Genomic DNA, 21,854 nt, shown 5'->3' on the forward strand with positions numbered 1-21,854 from the left:
ACAATTTTTCACATTCAGAAGAGGAAATTGTGGTACGATATGTGTTTCTGAGGGACTTTTCACACAATTTTTCACATTCAAAAGCCTGGCTGAATCACACACGCTCAGCCTCAGCATCGTTGCTTTTGCTAAACCAGGTCTGAAAACCTCTCTCGGCTCCCTAGCCGACGCTGCACCATTTGTGCACCGAGCTTTGCCGAGGCCGGATGATCCCCTGGAGAGGAGCAGCCCCAGGTGATGCTATTTCATCCTGTGATGAGCGCAGGTGATGCGGGTTGGGTGGGCGAGGGATAAAAGGGCCGTGGGGAGCTGAGGAAAGGGCTTTGATGGTGTGGAGGGTGAGGGGTATGTGGAAGCAGATCAGCCCTGGTGGGACCAAGCAACTTCTAGGTAAGGCTTTGGGCAAGGTGGGAGAGGTTCTTGATGGAGGTTGAATGATATTTTTGTAGGGGAATGGTACAATTTCTCTAGCTGGGAGGTGCAGCTGAGCAGCCCAGGGTGCTGGGTAGCCCCTCTCACAGTCGCCAGTGCACCTCTGCACGCTCAGCACGCGTGTGCCCATGGTCCTGTGGGCAGGCATGGCTGGGCGCAGTCACTGGCAGCTCCGTGACACACATTTAGAAGTGTTTTTCTATTCTGTCAAACCTTCAGGCCCTGGTTTTTGGCTCCTGTGAAGCAGCACAGCTTTGCTGGAACCAAATTATCCCAGCAGGGCCGTTGACTCTCAATCCCACATAAAATTATGGGGAGCTGGAGCGTATGTACAGTACTTCTGGCGTGGCTCTTTGCATGACATCTTCAGAGTGAGCATGACAGCCGCATAAATAGCATATGTGAGGAGGCATTGCATAGCTGCTGCTTGTTGCATATTATTTACATACATATCCTCTACCTAGCTGATGGTTCTTCCTAGTTATAGATTTGTTCAAGACTGGAGTCTTTTCAAGGCAGATATTCAAGCCTTTGAAAAACTGATGGGAATATATTTCCTTCTACAGTTGCTTGAAATTTTCCGTAAACGTCTATTGTTTCCTCTTGCTAGAAAATGGAACAAGGGAAGGCCTCTGAGACTGCATTTAGGTGGTTAAAACTGTGAAAACAAACTGCCCAAAAGCAAGTTATCAGGCATCAGCTGCTATTGATCCAAGTAACAGCAAGATCTTGAGTGACACCTCTTTGGGGAAAGCAAGCTCAGAGGGAAGCAAACAGCAAATGGATGCTGAATATCTTGGTGCTAGGCTTTTTTGCTGTGAATTTGTTGCTCTCAAAGCTGTTCACTATGTAAAATGATGGCAGTACAGAGGTGATAAGCAGATCCTTACTTTGAAGGACTTCTGTGAAAATTGCCGTTGGAGCACAGAGATGTTTCCCTCCTTAAGGGATGAGAGGTTAAAGTGCTGGGATGGACCTTGGAGGATCTGAATTCAGCTTCTGCTTCTGGTTTCTTACTGAGTACCTGTGTAAATCATGCAACCTTCATTTCCTTTCCTGAAATCAGAGACCCTTTCTCTCCCAGCATCTGGGCTGTGGGGACCCCCGAATAGTGAGCCCTGGATGCTGGGTGCCGACTCCCAAAATGGTGGGGAAAAAAATCAGCACCCTGGGCGAGGGGATAACTGGGGGAAGGAGGGTTTGTCTTGCAAGAGTGGAGGCATTTGCTCACTTTCAGGTTGATGGGTTTGAGATGCAAAGAGGAATAAGACTGTAAAAAAGAATATAATGTTGCAGAGAGGATTGTTAATGGCCTCATCCACAATCATCTGAAATGATCAGTCCCTGGAAAATTGTGAATAATGATGGCAAACAATAAAATATCAGTGAAGAGGGTAGCATCATGTACTCTCTTTTTCCTGTCAGAGCTTGAGGGTTTTTGCTCTAAATGAATTTTTGGTGAAAGCAGGATCCACTCTGATTATTTATAAGTAGTGAGGATCAGGCTCACTGCTGCACATGGTATTCTTCAAAGGCAGGTGGCTGCTGGCATTAAGTGCATCTGGTTATTCTCCTTACCATGGACCTTGTAGTTTAAGGGGGTGCGGGACCTCTGATCTTGGTGGCTGCTGTCCTTTGGATGTGACCAAAGGGCATGAGCCGCTCATGGAAACATGGGAGAGACTGGAATAGGACTGAAGCGACTCTTCCTGTGAGGTTGTGCTCAGGTTTTGGGAGCTAAACAGCTCTTTCTTCTCCCATTGCGTGGTCGCAGGGAACGTAGCAGGAGCTGATGTATTTCTTGGCACAGTAACTCCACGGCTTTGGGAGCTGGAGAGCAAATGGAAGGAAAAAGATGGGTAGAAGGGGAGAGATTTCCTTTGTATTTGTGCTTGAAATGGGCATGAATTATACTTGTTTTGCTGTCCTGCTATTTTAGATAGAGGAATCGTTTGACTCCAGCTCTGTTAGCTAGGTGCCCCTGGGGATCAGCTGTCTCTTGCAGGAAATTGTTTTATTGTATAATATGCCTGTTCCTATGGATCAGTTCCTTGCAGCCTCAGGAATGGGCAGGGAGGTACCCAGCCAGCAGCAATGCTGGGTTTTCAGGGTACAGAGGGGAGCAGGCTCTGACCCCATGGCTCTGGCACAGCAAGCATTGAGAGCAGGCAGGTGGAGGTGCCTTCCAGGGATGTGGGGATGGATAAGCTCAGCTGCCTTTCTCTGCTGGCTTGAGCTAAAGGCTGTGTGCAAGTGCCTGGGCTTATGTTTATGGCTAGGTCCAAGGGTAGATGGGATGTACTGAGATCAGTCATCTGTGATGTGGACTGGACCCTCACCATCACCCTGCCGTGTGCATCCTGAGATCTGGTCTCAAATGTGCTCTCCCTGAGAAGTTCAATGGTCATGGAAGCGAAACAGGGACTTGGAAAGAGGTGGGGCCATGGCCTGTGACATCCTGCTGACCCCGTTTCCCTCCGTGGGTCTGGGTTTTAAGTAGTGTCCCGATGCAAGCTGAAGTCAGCAGGAACCTTTTTTCCACTGTGTTTGTTCCCAGGCCCCTGTTTGCTCCTTGTGAAAGTTATTCCATTTTTCTTTCTTTGTTCTGGTGCTTAGTGTTGCAAATGAGGGTCTGCAGAGATTTCTGCCATCTCTAAAAGAAGTCTGATGGAGCAAACACAGAAGCTACAATGAATATGTATTATTGCAAATATCGAAGAAGCCAATGTCCCCCTTAATAGATATTATTTCTCATTCTTTGAACAAGTCCATCAGCGATGGAGGGCAGATAACCCACTTCTGGAATATCTCTCGCCTTGCATTTTGTTATCATTGTTACATGATTTATAACATCACACAAGGAACAGAATTTGTCACCGCTGTCTCTGTGAAGGCCCACTGAATCCCCTTGTAGAGGATGCTGGGGAAGTGGTTTTTGGGGCTCAAGACAATTTTTGTCATTTTGTTATGACTTTTCCTTCATTACTTCCTGCCAGTTTCTCTGATGCTCTAGTTGTTTGCCAGAGATCTGTGATATTATGTAAAGCAGTTGGAGTGTTCATATACTGAACCCAACATCTCTTGCTCTTCTGGAGCTGGTGGAGGGCTGACCAGCGACTTCCCTGTGCTCTTCCTTAGCTTCACCATCCTAGACATCATTTTCCATGTCTGTTCTGCAGGTTTTCTAGCCCTGGAAAAGAGCTCTTGCTCTAACTTCTCTAGCTGTAATGCAGTTTTTTTAACTAAAACCCAATACCTGCTCTGGTTGTTTCCTTAGTGTTTAATGGTTTGCTGAAGGATGCAGTGTCTGCTGGTGCTGCTCTGCCTGCTCAGCTGCAGACACAATTAAGCTTGTTGGTAATGCTGGCCTTGGGGAGGCCACGGCTAGCCTGAGCTGCTGCTGGGCTTTCCTTGACTTGTACATATGCTTGGAAAAACCAGAAAGCTGGGAGAGAGGGAGCAGAGAGCTCAGAACAGCACTTGTGAGGCCAAGGCTGAAGGAGGTGAAATGGGGAACCAGAGGCAATGCTCCAAGGATGCAGTTCTTGCTGGAGGGGTGAATCTGGGGGGGTTTGAGCAGCCAACAGCTGACTACTGAAAAGCATGAACAGTAGATCAGGAAAACAAGGCCTTTTGTGCTTTTTTGCATAAATGTTTAACAGCAAATAACACTTCTACCTGCCTGTTGCATCTGTTTGTCATCCTACCAAACACCTTCAGCTCAGTTTTATGGTACTCGAAATGGACGGGTTCCCCGATGGTGATGCGCTGCCAGTGCCACCAGTTTGGATGGGTGGAGGATGTGTGTATCAACCAGAGATGTTTTTCAGTGCTTATGGTGTGGGCAGTGGTGGGAGAAATGAAGCTCTGTGCCTCTTGTTCTTGGTTGCTGAATTTGTGTGGTGATTAATATCTGAAGAACTAATTTCACCCACCATCAGTGGCTGGGGTGCAATTTAGCTAATTAGCCTTTGGCATGTTGTTGGCAGATGCCCGTCATCCCAGGAGTGATGGCTGTGTTTTTGAACCTTTTCTTTCCAGCCTCTGCAGCATACTCCGCATCCCCCCCCAGCCTTCCTCCCTCTCTTCCCCAGCCCGGGCGCTTGTTCTCTGTGCGAGAAATGATTCTGCATCTTGCAAAATTAATTCTCTGCTCATGATGGCCTTGATTAAACAGATTGGCAAACTGTGCTAAAGGTGGCAAAACAGCTCTGACATGCAGACGTCTTCACCTCCTGAAAGGAAAGGCAAAACACTGTGGGCTGTTGCTATTAGGAAATGCAGGTGGCTGTGAGCTGTTTTCTGTAAAAGCAGCAAAAATTCTCCACGTTTAGGAACAGTGTCTGTAAAGTTAACCTGGTTGAAACACTGGTAGGTGTAATTATTGGCACTTGAACTAGATTAGCTTGAAATAGATAAGGTTCATACACAACTGGATAGACTGTGCCAATGTGCTCTCTAAAATTACCTGAAAGGGGGTTGTGGTGAGGTGGGTGTTGGTCTCTTCTCCCAAGTGACAAGCGATAGGGCAAGAGGAAATGGCCTCAAGTTGCGCCAGGGGAGGTTTAGGCTGGATATTAGGAAAAACTTCTTTATAAGAGAGCACTGGCAGAGACTGCCCAGGGAGGTGGTGGAGTCACCATCACTGGAGGTGTTCAAGGAACGTGTGGACGTGGCACTGCGCGACATGGTTTAGTGGGCATGGTGGGGTTGGGGTGATGGTTGGACTCGATGATCTGACAGGTCTTTACCAACCTTAGGGATTTTGTGATGCTCCAGGAGTTTGGAGATAGATATGCTACAGGTATGCAGGGAAAGCCCAGGACCCTGCCTCTGCCAACATATATCCATTAACCAAGCTTGGGTGCCAGCTGTTGTTCTTTGTATTATAAAGCCTCTGAAAACTTGCAAACAAGCTCCAAATATGCAGAAAGCTCATTTTCAGACAATTAGAATATCCGTTAAAAAATGAAAACTTACTCAATCAAAATACTTTTCTATACTTTTGGTTTGAATCTTATTTTGCAGATATCCAGTGGAAAGTGGGGTTGAGGAAAAAAAGGTATTTGCATTATGAATGTGTTTTTTGACTTTCGTGTTGATGCTCCGGACACTTTCTTGTAAATCCAGCGTCTATTTATGGTGTGTCACCTCCTGCCTTCATGTGTGCTTTCTGGGCCATCATTGCCTGGAAGAAGGGTTACATTTTTTGCCTGTTCTTTTTTGGCTTTATTTACCTTTCTGTCTGCATAGAAACCTTGAAGCAGAAGAGTTGATCTGTTTTTCTAAGAAATAGGCTGGGAGAAGTCCTTTTGCATCATGCAGATGGAATTTTGGTGGCCTTCCTTCTCAGCCTTTGTGCGTAGACCCTAATGGACATGGCGAAGACTTCTGATAAGGAAGAAACCTGGCAAGTTTGAGATGCCTGTCCTCTTCTTATCCCAGGGATCCTGAGAAGATCAGAAGGTAAGATACCATGAGATGTTCTGGAAGGATAGATCTCTTCATGGTTGAGTTAGGATTGGGGTGAAATCATGTGAAACGGCAGTGTTGGGACTGAAGGTGCAATGTGAATGTCCCAGGCTTTTTCCCTGTGCAAGAGGATGGGGCTGAACAGCATGAAGATGCTAGATGGATGGAAGAGGAGAAGTTTTGGAAGAGTTCTTGTCCCAGACACAGAACATGTCTTGACTGTCAGTAGTTCAAGGTGGCAATCCTGATCCCCTTTTACAGCAGTTATTCCAAAACACTAGGCTGTGTTGAGTCAAAACAAGTACCGCAACAAGATAAATAGGTGAACATGCTGTATTTGCTGCACTGAATTAACATAAAAATAAGTGTGTGACGAGCTAAGTGCAGTTATTGGGGTGGGAGCCAGCAGAGAGGAGCAGAGCTGAATTTGCACTCTTTTCCCACACACTCCTGGGCTGTCCAGCTGGGCTCTCTCGCACTGATTTACTGCTGTTCTTCCTTCAGCCTTTGAAAATCAATCCATTAACAATTAAAGTAATGTCTAGTCTAGTATTTATTTCACACTCTCTCGTTAATGGACTGACCAAAGAACACTTCTTCACGCACTAGGACTGTTGTATTTCACAAGAGGGCTGTATCTCTGGGTCATGCTTTTTCCCTTGTTCCCTGTTAGAGCTGAGACCTGCTCTTATGGAAGCATTCAGGAGAGTTACCATGCATTACCATACCATTACATTCCTTGTAAAGAAGGTGCAGCTTCTGTGCTAAATATCCACAGACTTCCATTAAAGCTGAACTGGAGCAGAAAGGGCTAGCCCTGAATGCGTCTGCTGGGCCCAACGGCTCTGCGTTGGGCTGTCTGTGGGCTCCGGAAGAGAAGCAGCATTTGCTGCCCAAGACCCCATTTTCCTTGTCTCCATCTCCTGGGCAATAGCAATGTGCCCCAAATGGGATCTGACACCCATGTCTCTGTTTGTCCCCCCAACACAAACTGCTGGGAAATGGCTTCTTCAGGGAAACACTATAGATAGCAGAGGCACCAGACCATGAGGCTCTAGTTCTCAGCAGTCAATCTGCTCATGATCTGGGACCAAGCTGGGGATGGACCCCAAAGACCTCTTTGCACCCTGTTTGTGGGGGTGATGGCATATGTGGGGGCTCTGCAGCTCTTGGGCACTGAGTCTGTCGGGGTCCATGTCCCATGGCCAGCTTGGGGAGGGCAGGGACCTGTGGGCTCTGCATGGATCACCCCACCCTAGGTAATGAATTTACCACTGCAGCTTCTTCAAAGAAACGCGCTACTCTAACTCTGATCTGAAGTGCGGGATGTTTTGGGTTACAAAAATGACCTTTAGGCAATGGCATTAGAAGAATACCAAATAATAACAATTTTCTCCCCCCTCAGTTCTCAGTCCTCCTTGTATTTTCGCCAGTTTCTAGGTCAAATTCCCCATTCTGCTCCTCCTGCGCTAGCCCAGCGTTCAGGTTGCACAATTGCAGAGGAGGGAGGAATTCGCTCCCCGAAGCCCTCCCCCGCCAGTGCCCCGCTCCTCCCCTCCTTCCCCGCGCGGCTGGGTGGGAGCCCACCCCAGGTAGGCTGCGGCGGGGAGGGGGGGGCGGCGCTGGACCCCCCTCCCCGCTCCGGGGGTGGGACGGGGGGGGGGCGGCTGGGAGCGCCTGCGGGAGCGGGGGGAGGACGCTGCCCTTGGGCTCGCAGGTGTGGGCTCGCTGTGCGTTTGGTTATTTATTATTCCCCCCCCCTCCGCTTTTCTCTTACGCAGTGGGAGCAGCCAGGCAGCCGGGGCTGGCTCTGCCCAGCCGCCGTCCGTCCGTCCTCCCTCCCTCTCCCCCATCCCTCCCTTTTCCTTAAAAACGTGGGCTCCGGGGTGCAGCCCCCTGCGCTGGCAGCATCCCTGCCTGCGAGGAGCAGCCCCTTACCCCCCCTCCACCGCCTGCCTCCGAAGCGCAGCCTCCGGCCGTGCCCGCACCCGGCTCTGTGCCCCCCCGCCCGGGGGTGCCTGGATGCGGCCCCGGGGAGCGCAGCCTCGCCCGGAGCCGCGTTAGAGGGGGGACCCGCACGCAGGTGAGCAGCCGGCGGGGGCTCGTTTTTCCACTTCGGGCTTTTCCCGGGGCCGGGGGGGGGGTCGTGCCCCAGCAGCCAGGCCAGCCCCGGTGGGAGGCTGCGGTGGCTCTCGGAGGGCACGGGGGAGGTTTGGGGGCACAAAGCTGCGTGTTGGGGACTCGGTGACCCGAGTGGGCTGGGAGAGGCGGTGGGAGCATCCGAGGCTGGGGAGGGATGGCGTTGTGCAGCCCGCATGTCCCCTGCGCTGGCGGTGTGGAGATATGCGTGAGCTCCCTGTGTGCTCAGGGTGCACCAAGCTCGCAGGGTTGCATCCCAGTGAAATGCTTTTGGGGAGGTTTGAGGGGGGCTGTGCTATCCCAGGCAATAAATCATCCTTCTCCCGCAGCGTTTCCCATGCACATGCTTTGCCGTGGTCCCGTGCCACCCATTTGCTCAGCGGATCTTAAAACTGTCTCTCTGGTGCCCCAGGTCCTTGGCACAGGCTGGTGTTTCAGGATGGACCCGCTCTTCCCTGCCCATATCTTGGAAGACCCCGACCTGAGAAAGCTGCTGAACGACTCCTCCATGCTGAACCTGAGCTTTCTGCCCAGCAACTGGTTCAACAACGGCACGGGGGACAGCTTCCTGCCGCTCAGCATCAAGATCACCATTGTGGTTGTCTACTCCATTGTGTGCATTGTGGGGCTGGTGGGCAACTGCTCCGTCATGTACGTGATCGTCAGGTAGGACCCGCAGGCAGCACACCGGGGAGGGCTGGGAGCGGGGCAGACCTTCCCCCCCAAATCCCTGCTGCGGGTGAAGCAGGCAGGTGCTTCCCTGGTAATTGCGATGTGCTTCGGAGGGAATGATGTGGCATTCGTTTTATTGTTTTGGTTTTATTTGTTTTTCTCCCATCATAGGCTGGGATGAAGGTTCCCACCAGCTTTCAGCTGCCCTCTGGTGCCTCCTAAAGTTTAACCCAGAGAATGGAACAGAGCGATCAGATCTGCTCAAAAAAATGGGGCTTTCTTGGCAAAGTGCTGGGCAGGGAGCTGGGAGCATCCCGCTGCCAGGGTGTGCCTGATCTTTAGCAGGACCTCTCCCTCCTGTGCCGTGTCCGGCACCCCAGCCGTGGCTGCAGGTGCTCCATCTGGGAGCTGGTGCTTTCCAAAGCTGAATCTAGTTACAAGGGAAAGGGCCGGCTGGGAGGCTCAGTCTTACTTTTACAGGGGGAAAAAAAAAAAATCACAAATGTAGCTCTTCCAACCCTTTGGAAACTATAGGCATAAATAAGACGTGACAGGGTGCTGCAGAGCTGAGGGCGACTTCTCTGGCTCCTCACGCTGAAGCTGGGAGAGCAGGGGGACCTTTGCAGAGGGACAGAGCACCGAGCCTGCACCGCTCCAGCAGCACTGTCCAGCCTCCCTGCACAGTCCTGGCATTTTAAGTGTCCCTGTCTGGCTCTGCGGTGGTTCAAACCCCCTTATCTCCTGTGATCAGAAACCCTGTTCCCCTCCGTAAGTACGGAATAAGTTTATGCAACCGTTGGGGCTGTGATTCTGTGTCAAATGCCAGCAACCCCCTTCTGATTTCTGTACCCTGTATGTTAGGGAGTGAGCTTCCATTTTAAACATGTCTCGGAGCAGATTCCTGGTACAGGTGGATGCTGCCAGCACAGAAAAGACAGGGTGAGTTTGTTTTCTTCTCCAACAGAGGATGAAAAATATTTAGCAGGTATTCAGACACTGATGAGATGAAATCTCGCTCCTGCCAGGAGCTGCTTCCAAAGCATCTTCCCTGTGAATACACACAACTCTGCTGGGGGAGATGCTGCAAAATGAAGTCTTCGATATCACAGGCCGGTGACCGGCGGCTAAATCTCTGCTCCAAGGGCAAAGCGACGTGACTGTTCATCAGGCTGCCTGTCTGTGCTCTTCCTGCCGAGGAGTTTATGGCAGGGAGAAGGGATCACGTTAGCCCTGGGGAGTCTGGAGACGGAGAGAGGAGGTTTGCAGTGCAGCAGTGCCACGTTTGGAGAGCTCGTGTTTCTGTTCAGCGTAGTAGCAATCATTTGAGTAGGCACGATGTTTGTGGGTGCGTGTGAGCGTGGTGAGTAGTGAGGCTCTGGGAGTGAAAAGTCCTTGTCCCACAGCGATGCAGGTCCCTGCCAGGCAGTGTGCATGCGGGGGAAAGGGGTCCATGCCCCATGTGTGACCCTTAGATGCCTGTAAGAAGGAGAAGCCTTGGCAGAAATCTTCTCCCTGTCTGCAAAGGTCTTGTGGGAAGTGGACAGCAGGACCCTGCCAGCCCCTGCCTGGGGCTGTCACCAGTGTATCGCCAAGAACGTGAATGTCCCAGACTGGCATCCTGGTCAGGGTGGACGTGTGCCGTGGCCATGCAGGGCCATGCCTTTAAAATGATGGCTTCTGTTCTGCTCCTTTTTGGCTTTGATAACCTTCCAGTTGGGGATAAATGGGACCCAAGAAAAGAAAATGGGATTTAGCACTGGAATTTCCCCTAGAACTTAAGTTTTTTTAGTGTCCTCTGGTTTTAAGGAATTGAAAACTGGAGACAGGTGTCACCCCCATCTCCCCTGGGTCTTTTCCATTTCCCCTTTATCCAGAACCCCCCATATATAAAAAAACCAACAACAGAAGTTTTAATTATTTGGGTACCCCTTTTTGGGGATTCACCTCTGTTTTTCCACACAAACTTCTATCTGAGCCTGGAGGGGCCCCTTGAGTAATACCTGCTGGGGAAGTTATAACTGAGCTACAGCACGTGTGGAAGTGTAGAAGAAGCTGCTGTTTCCCCCAGTTCTCCCCATCAGTGCCTCCCGGGAGCTCAGTACCGAGCTGAGACTAACACTGAGTTAGACCCAGGGAAATGACCCTCTTGGTTTGGTGAGTAACTACAACTTTTGGTTATCTCTGCCCAGGATTTTTCTCTCCTTGCCCTGTCTGCTGAGGTCAGGAGCAAGCGTGGTGATAAACTGGACTCTGTCTCAAACTCTTGACCCTGGCCATGTATGCACATTCACACAGAGCTGCCAAATCAGTGGCCGTGCCAGGAGGATGTTGATGACTTCTGGAGCACAGGTTTTCCTCCCCAGACTGGAGCATTGGTGCTTCTGGGCTTCATGCCTTAAATAGCATTTTTTTTGAGTAGGTTGAAAGTTGGTTGCTGGTAAGTCAACATGGGATTTTCAGATTCTTAATGATATCTCTTCCATTAATGAAAAAAGACTGGCAAACTCTCTGTGCTGCACCCCTATCATCTGTAGGTATGGTGCACCCTACAAAAGCTGGGTTTTTTCTTTCCATGCTTATATTTCACCAGGGATAACCACACTCCAACATGTCACACAATCTATAAGAAAATGGTGTATTATCTTCCAGAAAAAGAATGGTATAGTGATGTAGACAGTAAATATTTCCTGTTTTTGAGGGAGTTGGGAAATAGAAAGACTCTAATATCAGCACTTGAGGAAATTAGAGGCATCAGGAAGCCTTGGTTTTTTTGTTCCTCTTGAATGAGGTTTTTGCAGCACCGAGGGGAAGGGGAAATCTCCCGGTATTTCACACGAAAATACAAATTCAAAGCCTCCTCTGGGTTTTCCCCTCTGTTGTAGAACCCAGCCTACATCTCTATTATATTTGGAGTGATTTAACATTTGGAATGATTAATTTATAGAGACAGTCATCATGTGACTGTCAATCCCCTTCTAATGCTGAGCAGCACTAATTGGATAAGACGGAGAAGGGCTCTCGTCAGGAACACGATTTCCTGGACAGTAAAGGGCCTATTGTGGAAACCTGCCTCGTCTGCGGCTTTGTCCTGCTTGCTCATTGTGGAGCTCCTTGCCAGGGGAGATAATGCCTCCCCTCCCTCCTTCTCCTGTGTTTGCTCTCTTCTGCATATATTTCCTGTACTGCTTTGTAATGAATGTGAAAGAAGGAGTTGAACAGCACCAGGCGGAGAGGATTTTTGGGGAGAGTGGGGGGAAACCAGGCTGCTGAGGTCTCTCTCAGCTAGTAACTGAATGCTGTGAGGGTGGATGCCCAAGAGCTTTGTTTTTAGGAAGAAAAACGAAGGGGAAGGGTGATGTATTGGTCTTGCAATGGCCCTGGGCGTGGATGACCCATGGGCGGTGGGGCTGGACATGATGCTGACCCAAGTGTTGCTGCACGGGGGGTGACAGACCCCCACGCCTCCACCAGTGTGCCAGGGAAGGGACCAGGGACAGCACGCACCTTCTTGCCCAGGAAGTCCTCTCTTGTCCCTGGCTCCATCACGCTGCTGCGGTGTGCGGCAGCGACAACCTGGAGGACTCCCTCCCTCGGTGTTGGCTGTGCTCGCCTGCATCAGGCCCCCGTGGGAACGATGCCTCATTTCTAGGGCACTTCTTTGCTGTGGCGGCTCTCTCTATTGGGAACCCAGCAAAGTACTGGGGGTGCTCAGCTCTTCCTAGTGAAGAACACAGTTTCAGAGCATTTTAAGCAGCTGTTCAGGTGGATTAGGGCTGTCAGGCCCTTACACTTCCTTTTGCTGCTTCCAGGTGAAGCTTTAGGAGGAAGGCTGTGACAGGGAGGTGCCTGCACTGGGCAGCTGCCTGGGGATGGCTGTGCCAGCCGTTATTCTGCTTGAAAACTGCATCAGTCCTGAGAACAGGGGTGAGGGCAGCTGGCTGTGATGAGAGAGAGAAAATGAAGTTAATTATGACACTGCGGAGATGCTGATTTCTTAATAGAATGCTTTCTAAGGGAAGAGCCTTGACCAGCTGTGTGTCTCGGAGCTGAAATCAAGTGAGTGTTTAATGCAGTGTGGACCGAGCAGACACCGGTGGGGCCATCTGAGTCCTCAGCTCTCTCCAGATTAGCCTCTTTCAGTTTGCCCTGGCCAAAAAAAAAGACAATTGTTGTGATTTGTAGAGAAAAAGAAACCCACGCCAAGGGCTCTGTGCTGTGCCAAGTGATTGGAGCTGGGGGAGGATGGCAAGGTGAGCAGGAGGGGGACCTGCTGCAACGGGCAGGACTGCAGCTCCCCAATTTCCAGGCCCCCCATGAGCCCAGGTGAGCTGAGCTCAGCCACATGGTTCATAGCAGCCACGTGTGGCCCCTGCTAACACAGCTCCTGCAGCTCCAGCGTGTGCTGGGGGGCTCTTGGCTTCCCCTGGCTTCGGTGGGATGAGTGGAAAGGAATTACCCATGTGCAGCAGTAATTCCACAATGCTTAATGTGGGATTTGGTTCCCAGTGCTTTTCGGGGACTTGGCAATTCCCAGCAGCATTTAGGACACGAGCAGTTCAGCAGAGGCAGATCCAGCACATGAACAGGGGTGAGCATCTTGCTGCAGGATGGGTGCTGGCGAATGCCCTCCTTAGACCGAAGCACTGTTCCTGGTGGCCACACACCCGCTCAGGGTTGCGTGAGAATCCCCGTGAGCCCCCAGGTGAGTTGCAGAGGCTTTTGCAGTAGCAGCAACCACCCAGCCTCTGCCCTCGCTGTGGCAGCGATCGGGGCCATGCGATGTCCCCAGGGAGCACCTTGAGGAAGGAGGGCACCAGTGTCACCCAGGCAGGGCAGAGACTCAAAGGGCAAGAAAATCATCTGTCCCAAAGTGTTGGTGCTCGCCCTGGCTGGCGGAAGACTCCTTAACCCCTGCTAGTCACTGTCCTGCCAGGTGATTAATAGGCTTTTATGTGCCGGTGTTGCTGGCTGCTTTTGCTGTAGCGTCTGGCTTCATAGTCCAAAGCGATTTAAATTTGTCCTTAAATTCTGTGTTTTTTGTGGCCTGTTGAACAATTAAGAATAAACTGGCTTGAATTGGGTAATTTCAGGATGAGGGGGCTCTGAAAAGGATCAGAGCAGCAGGGACACAGAGAGCACGGTGTGGGTGTATGGCTGGGAGGACACAAATCACGATGGTACGTGCCAGATCAAATATCAGCTTCATACAACCTATGGGCTAAGAGCAGGCTGGGAGCAGAGATGTCAGTGAACTGGTGCTGATTTCCACCATCAGAGGGTGGGAGCAGCTTGGCAAAAATCCTCCCTGAGCCTTTTCTGCTTTCTTTTGCTTCCCTGTGCGTGTCCGGGGAGGGCAGCAAAGGCTGTGCTGATGCCAGGGCATGGGGTGGGAAGGGAGGGAGCTGCTCAAGGTGACCAGCACTGTCTGCATCCCAATTAGCTGGAGCTACAAATATCAAATTCAAGAGGCTCTAAGAGGCAGAGAGCTCCTGGAAGTAATGCTCATGGTTCTCCAGGGCTGAAGGCTGTGCCCTGGTCCCTCTGCCCTGGTGCCTGCAGCCCCATTTTGGGTTGTACCTTTGCTGCAGCCGGCTGGTCCTTAGCCCTGGGGCATGCGGAGCTGTTTGCTGGAATGGAGGGAGTGATGCTAGAAGAACAGGTTTGCAGCTCAGCCAGGGACAGAATCCATCCTCATGAGAAATAGGACCTCAAAGCCCAGCATGTGGAAGAGCTGTTTCCTACCCATCTCCTCTCCCAAGCTGTGGGCTCCCCTCGCTGAAGCACAGCTTTGTTCCGGGTAACGCTGCCTGAGGTCCACTTAGCAAAAAGGAGGAGGAAGCATAGTGCTGAGCTGATATCCAGATGTTTTTCCTCGTAGGCTTCAGCAGCCAGGAGAACAGGAGAGCAGAGCAAAGCGATTACTTTTGTGACAAAGGTGGAGCTGGATGGAGAGCTGAGAACTGCCCTGTGGGAGATGCTCCATTAGGAAATTGCCTTCGTGACCAAGTGCAAGAAAGTGGCTCAGCGGGGAGCTAATGTCCTCTACAGAGGCCACAGGCTTATCTGCATCGGAGCTGTGCCATGGGGGGGACCTTAGGTGCCTCCTAAAGCCCGAGAGTTCAATTTGTCTTTTTTGTGCAGATTAGGAAAGAGAACACTCTCGGTTCCCGGAGGAAAAGAAAAAGATGTTAATCCACAGAGAAGTGATTAATTGATTTTTGTTTGTACTGAACATTCTGGAAATGTTTGGGAACATTGCTTGGTTGGGATAATGGCTGTTTGCTCTCAGTGTGCAGAGAAAGCGGAGCTAGAAGTAATTAATTAGGTGTAAACTAATTTCCCCACCTCTGAAGAGCACAAAATCAGCCTTAAAATCCACTTGAAGGTGGGTTGAAGGAGGTAAGAGGTGGGCTGGCTGTCCCGGCATGTCCCCGTGTCAGAGGGAGTGAGGGAAAGCAGCTCTGCTGTCACCTCGGAGGGAGTGAGGAATGGGGCAGCGGAGAGGGATCCGTGCATCGGGGGAGAACGGATTTTGCAGGGCCAGGCTGAGCAATTGCACCTGGGCTCTGAATTCTTGCTAAGAAGCATCTTGGAGGAGAGGGACCAGCGAGGTCCCCTGGGGTGGAGGGGAGCGGGAGGGAGCTGAAGGCTTTTGCAATCTGCACACCCCAAGCTCAGGGTTAGCCGAGGTGCCCCGAACTTCTGACTGTGCTGGGGACAGAGGAGCATGTGTGGAGGCACCGTTGTTCCCTGTGGATGCTGGGTGGGTGGCGGGTGGATTGCTGCTTGTTTCTCCCACTGGTAAAAAAAAAAAAAACAAACCAACTTTAAGTTTCTCTGTTCCACAGAGGTGAAGTTGCCCATCATGGTTAAAAAATGCAGTTGTTATTCTCTCGAGTTTTAACATCAGTAAAAGCAGTCAGGGTTAGAGGCATGTTGATGAATTGCCTCCAAGTCCAGCCCTCCTGGAAGGATGGCCTGGAACAAGCTTTGACCTTTGGGAAGCTTGGCCAAGCCCAGCCAGGTCTGTGGTATACAGAGGAAGACTACAGCTCCCAGCAGACCTTTGCTAACAAGGTCTTAGGTGACTGTATAATTTCCTGAAGCCTAAGCTGACAATACTTATTTTTGTATGGGCTGATAAAGAACAGTGATTTCATTTCTTAATTTTAATTACCCCCCCTGCTGACCTAAAGGGGAAAGTGTCTGAATCCATTCACAGACCCATCTCATGTTCCCTGTGTGCATTGCCTCATTTATGCCAGCTGCAAGAATTCAAACAAAAAAGCAAAACTCACCCACCCTGAGATGCTGCTGCTCTGGGGTCACAGCACTGGAGTCTGTTTCTGTGTAATTCTGCTTAGGAAATCCTAAAGCTTTAAAGCCCTGGCAGCTGCCTGGTTGTGTTGGATTTACAGAGTGTTTTGCTTGTTCATCCCTTCACAATAGGAAAGATACTGGTATTTTTCCTCTACTGCTTTTGGTTATGTAAGTTTATCTTATTCGGGCTAGCTTTCTAAGAACCCACCGTCTTGCTTGGCTGCTGTGATTTCTGGGCCAGGAGGAGCTTGACTCAGGCTTATGTAGGGACCTCAAGTGCTTCCATCAATGTTCACCTGCTCCAAAAGCTTCCCTTGGCTTTCAAGGTCAGATGCAGGATTGTTTGTTCTTGCTTTCTGAAGCCACTTTCAAACACCTGACTTCTAATACAAGCACAGTTTAGAGCTCAGAGGTGTAAAAAACCCAGACTTTATATGCTGGATTGTGGATCCCCTGGCTGTTATTCTTGCAAACCTGGCTATGTCACCATGTGTCTCAGAGTTTGGAGCATGGCAGTGATAATGTTCCTCCAAGCATTCAAATGATCGATCAAGAGCTGAAGCTCAGATCATTGGGGGGGGGGGGGGGGGGTACAGTGCTGAGGAGTGCAGTTGTGGGTTTGATATTCTGAATCAATTTGACAAAAAGCTTTTTAGGTCAAATCAGATCCCATAATATTCCAATGCATATCAAACTGCAAATAGTGCAGTAGTACATGGGTTTAAGTGTTACCCTCAAATGAACTTGCCCTCTATTAATAACACACATCATGGCAACATTTCTGCAAAGGCCATTAGTATAGTAAATGACAGATGAGCTGTAGTTTTAAAATTATACCTATTTGAGTTCTTATTTTGCCCATGAGAGGAACATCCTGGAACTGAAATGTTAGATGCAGTCACGAAGTCCCCGTTGAGTTTCTATTTCTGCAGACTCTGCATTTATCCTTGGGTAGGTGATTGTATCTTTCTTTGCATCATTTCCCATGTGTAAAAAGGAGACGATTGCCATTAGAGCAAGGTGAATTTTCTTCTGGGGCAGTCAGTTCATGCGATAAAAGTAATACAGAAATGACAAAACCCCTTTGAAGTAGAGTTGACTTACAACTTTATCCCCAAACTACCCCTTTCTTTAGAAAGATCCATCATGATATTTTGATTTCTGATACAAACCTCATTCCTCACCAGTTTTTAGCTGCCAGTGACCAGGGCTGGCCATCTTGCCCATTCTGATTTGATAGCTCACATTAGCCATAGTCTTTGGCTATGAGCGCATACAAAATGGCTAATCAACTTACCCCTGGACCATGTGATGCCTTTCAAATCAGCTTACTGGGTAAAGCTCTCACCAATATTTATAATAATGAAGCCATATGTGATGAAAACCTAGATTAGCCTTACTGAAGTCATTTTTCAAAAAGCATGTTCTGAGTCTGCATCCTCAGGCTTTCTTGGTCCTCACTTGCCGTCTAAAGGAATAAGCTTCTGCCTGTGAAACTGATTGTGAAGGCACCATTTGTATTGTTGTAGGAGCTGGGTTGAGCTGTGTGTTGATAAGCATGTGGGAGGTAGAAAGGAAAGGGTGGTAGTCAATCTCCTGTCACATAAGAAAGATACAGCATCTCCTTTCTAAAGTGGCAGAATGCCCTCTTCAGTGGACTTCAATGTCTTACCCATCATGGTCAGGTGGAGCTCTAACCATTGCTCGTTCCTACATTTCAGATTCACCAAGATGAAGACAGCAACCAACATTTACATCTTTAACCTCGCTCTGGCTGATACCTTGTGTCTGATGACCTTACCCTTCCAGGGTACAGACACGTTCCTGGGCTTCTGGCCCTTTGGCAATGTCCTCTGCAAGATTGCCATTTCTATAGACTACTACAACATGTTCACAAGCACCTTCACCCTGACGATGATGAGCGTGGACCGCTACATTGCTATCTGCCACCCTATCAAAGCACTAGACATCCGCACTCCCCACAAGGCCAAAGTGGTGAACGTCTGCATCTGGGCACTGGCTTCTGTCTTTGGCATCCCAGCAATGGTGATGGGATCTGCAGAGAATGAAAACAACGGTCAGTAAAAACCCATCCAACGGGTGGGAGGTGCTCATGGCCAGGAGAGCCCGTGGGCTTGGGGAGCCATTGGAGAAGGGTTCCAGTTTTGTCAGTGTTGTGAGCTCTCTGCTGTAAAGCCATCTTAAATTTTTCTTTCTGCCCTTGCCTCTCTGCCTCACTGCTACTGCTTTTCCAGTATTAAACATGCCTAAAACAAACTAAATGATTTTCTTCTTTATGGGTTTGCTGATCTTACCTTCCTTTTTCTTTTTTAACTTGCAGAAATTGATTGTTTAATTAAACTCCCTTCACCTGTGGATTACTGGGATCCAGTGTTTGGCATCTGTGTCTTTCTCTTCTCCTTTATGATCCCCGTGTTGATCATCACCATTTGCTACAGTCTCATGATCAGACGACTCAAGAATGTCCGTGTCCTCTCAGGCTCCAAGGAGAAGGACCGAAACCTGAGGCGCATCACCCGAATGGTCCTGGTGGTGGTGGCAGTCTTCATCATTTGCTGGACTCCCATCCAGATTTTTGTGCTGGTCCAGTGCTTGGGTGCCAAGGCAGAAAGTGAGCTTGAGCTGGCCATCTCCTGCTTCTGCACCGCGCTGGGGTACGCCAACAGCAGCCTGAACCCCGTGCTCTACGCCTTCTTAGATGAGAACTTCAAGGCGTGCTTCAAGAAGTTCTGCTTCCCCACCGCCTTCAGGACCGAGCTCCAGATGTCCAACAGGATGTGCAGCATCGCCAAGGATGTGGCTTATGCCTGCAAGAACTCGGAGGGGACTAACAATCCGGCCTGACTAGGCATGGAAATTCCCATGGTGGCTGTCACCCAGCAGAGTCCAACCACCCCCACGTCAGAGCTAACTCAGATAACGGCTCTTTAGCAGGACCTCAAAACTGAGAGGCAAGAAACCGAGGACATAATTTTGGGGGTTGGGAAAACCGGATACTGCAAGAGCATGCAGAAAAAGTGAGCCCATGATGCATTTTTAATTCCAGTGCACCCTGCACTAAGGAGCGTGTTTGAAACCAGCCCTTTGATTCCTGCAAAACCCCGGTGGTCTGCAACATTACTGAGAATTCAGGAACTAAGGGTTTAAAACAGGCATTGCTCTTGGGACTTACGCTTTTGCTGCTGGGAGACAGACAAAATGCAAACTATTCCATTTCTTTTTTCCTCTCCGAGTTAAGATGCTAACAGCTCATGTAGCTCACCAGGCGCTCGGGTGCGGGTTTTATTCCTGCGGTATCGCTCTGAAATTAGACTTTGCTGAAGCCAAAGTAGGCAGCAGCCATCAGACAAAAACCCGAGATCATCTCCAGGATGAGTCATCACGCAGGGAAGGATGCGGGGAGGGAGAGGAGGGAGCTGGTGGAAAGGGAGATTCGGGCTGCCCCGAGCCAGGCAGCCGGGGCTGGGAGCCTGGGGAGGACAACGTCAGCTCCTGCGGATGGGGTCTGCAGTAAAATCCTCGAGAGGGGAGCAAGGCGGTGAGAAGGGACTGTCAAACCGGATCAATGTAGCTCAGAAGAGGAGGAAGAAAAGACAGATGAAACGAACACAAGTCCTTGTTTACCTGCTGCTATTGCTTTTTTTAACCCTGTATTTCCATTGTAATAATGGACAGAATGTGTCTGTATATACACAGCTCTACAGTGCTATAGGTACAGCTGTAATGTAGGATTTCATCCTGCCAAGCATGCCTTGGGGATCTTCCTCAGTGAGAGGAGGAAGGAATGAAGTGGCCTATGTATAAATGTATTTATGTATAGGGGAAAGCCAGTTTGGAGAAGTCGGAACAGCTGCTCCTCAGGAAGACATGGACATTTCTGGTCGGAGGGGCAGCCTAAACCAGTCCCATCTGCTCCACATGAGATAAGCGGTGCCCAAACCGTACAAAAAGTGGTTTGTTTATTTTTTAATGAAACGAGATCCACGATGCTGAAAGCACTTGGGCAATGCTGCTGAGGTACCACCCCTCCTGCCAGCCATAGATTGATCTTCCTCTCCCAGTAGGCCAGAGCTTTGTGTAAAATGAAATGCCCTGTCATTTCGTTTGATAATGAAAGCATTCCCCAAGAGTTTAACCACTGAGTGCCCTCTGTGCTGGCAGGGACAGCAGACTTGTATTCTCCCCGTAGCACAAAACCCCGAGGCAATCTGGGCAGTGGTGGCCAGTGGTGCTGATGGGGAAGCAAAGCAACTGCCTCCATTTGCAGATGGGAGGTCAGCTGCAACCTAAGAACCGGCAGCATCATCCGGACTGTACAGATTTCATGTGAATATTTTTCTTGTGCTCTGGTCTATGAGATTCTGTATTTTTAATGTATTGATTTGCCAATATTTTAATGCTGTCATGTTCTTTATATATGCTGTATAAAAGAATCCAATGTTATATTTCTATGTAGAGTGTTTCCCTTATGGTTGGGCTTAAAATATAGATGCAATTCCAGTGTCCCAGGACCCAAATCCCCTGTAAACGGCTCAAGCGGGGAGGATTTTCATGCTGATTAGCATTCGATTGGGAATCTGGAGGGATACCAGCGCAAACTTTGCAATTAGCGCTTCCCCTGAATAACGTAGGGGGAGGAGGAAATCTGGGCACTTTAAGCACTTTGCAATGGATGTTTATCCCCAAGCACTCACTAGGAAATCTCATAAAACCCCCAAGCATGCCAAGAAGAACTCCCCGAGAACCACGCTGCTGGCAAGCTGCATCCATGCCCTTGAATAAATGAGTTTGGTGGGCTGTTGTGTTTGTGGATACAGTAACTGCCTTGGGCAGTCAGCAACCTTGAGTCTTTGCAGCCCATCGGCCGTTGTACGGTCTGACGGGGTGCTGGGTACGGCTGTGCGTGAAGCTGGGAACCGGCTGACGGGCTTTTCTTGCAGAGCCGTGAAGGAGCAGGAGAGCGTTTGTTAGTGGCTGGATAAGGAGCAGCCACCCTCCCTTTGTAGTTCTTGGTTGGGTTTTTAAATAGATTTATGTCCTCTGAAAAATATACCAGTGTTTGGCATTTTTTTAATACGGATTTTGTTATAATGACTATGCTGCAGTGATCCTACATAATCAAGTACTCAATAAATGTGTGTTTACTAAGCTTTTGGGCAATCCTGTGGCCCTTGCAGTGAATGTGTTTAGGCATTCTGTTCGATGCTCAGTGGAGTTTGTTATAAGAAGAGCAACAAAAACCTGAAAGCAAAAGCTTTATTGTACTGTGCCTATGGAGTTAAAGGCTTGCGATCGGCTGGCCGGCTGAAGCGCAGGCTCTTTAATTCTTTTCTGAAATGGTTGTGTTGGTATGATTTTACAATTACCGCAGTGTAAATGACAATTTCCTAGGTGGCTACTTGTGCGCTTTAATAAAGGAAAATAAAAACCCCTGTACTTGGAATGATGTGGAGTCTGAAAGACTTAGCTGCGTGGATCAGGGGGTGGTTTCAACCCTGGCGCTGCCGGGATCTTTGCACGTGGGCTTCTTTTTCCAGCCAAAACCACTGCCGAGCACATGCGATAGCACCGAAGCATCCGATTCCTTTTTATTAAGGTCAGTGGGAACTTCTGTTATGCAGGCAACTTTGTCTGCAGGCAACCTGGAAACAGAAGATGTGAAAATGCTAGAAAATCAGTAGTTGGAGATGAGCGTGAGCTGCCTGCGCCCTGCCAGCCTCCGCGGCTGCTCTGGGTCCCACGGCGGGCAGCTCTCGCGCGCAGGCAGGGCAGCGATGCCGGCAGCTGCCTGCTGTTAG

General features: G+C 49.6%; 1 protein-coding gene across 1 annotated transcript; it reads left to right on the top strand.

Annotated features, from left to right (window-relative positions):
- Positions 1-8,482: 8,482 nt before the first annotated feature.
- On the top strand, positions 8,483-18,900 carry OPRL1 (opioid related nociceptin receptor 1). Its single transcript, XM_009809584.2, has 3 exons — positions 8,483-8,709; positions 17,757-18,112; positions 18,377-18,900. The coding sequence occupies exons 1-3, from the start codon at positions 8,483-8,485 to the stop codon at positions 18,898-18,900; spliced, it is 1,107 nt and encodes a 368-aa protein (XP_009807886.2).
- Positions 18,901-21,854: the final 2,954 nt, after the last annotated feature.

This window comes from Gavia stellata, chromosome 20 (assembly GCF_030936135.1).
Source record: "Gavia stellata isolate bGavSte3 chromosome 20, bGavSte3.hap2, whole genome shotgun sequence".
Taxonomy (NCBI): Eukaryota; Metazoa; Chordata; class Aves; order Gaviiformes; family Gaviidae; genus Gavia; species Gavia stellata.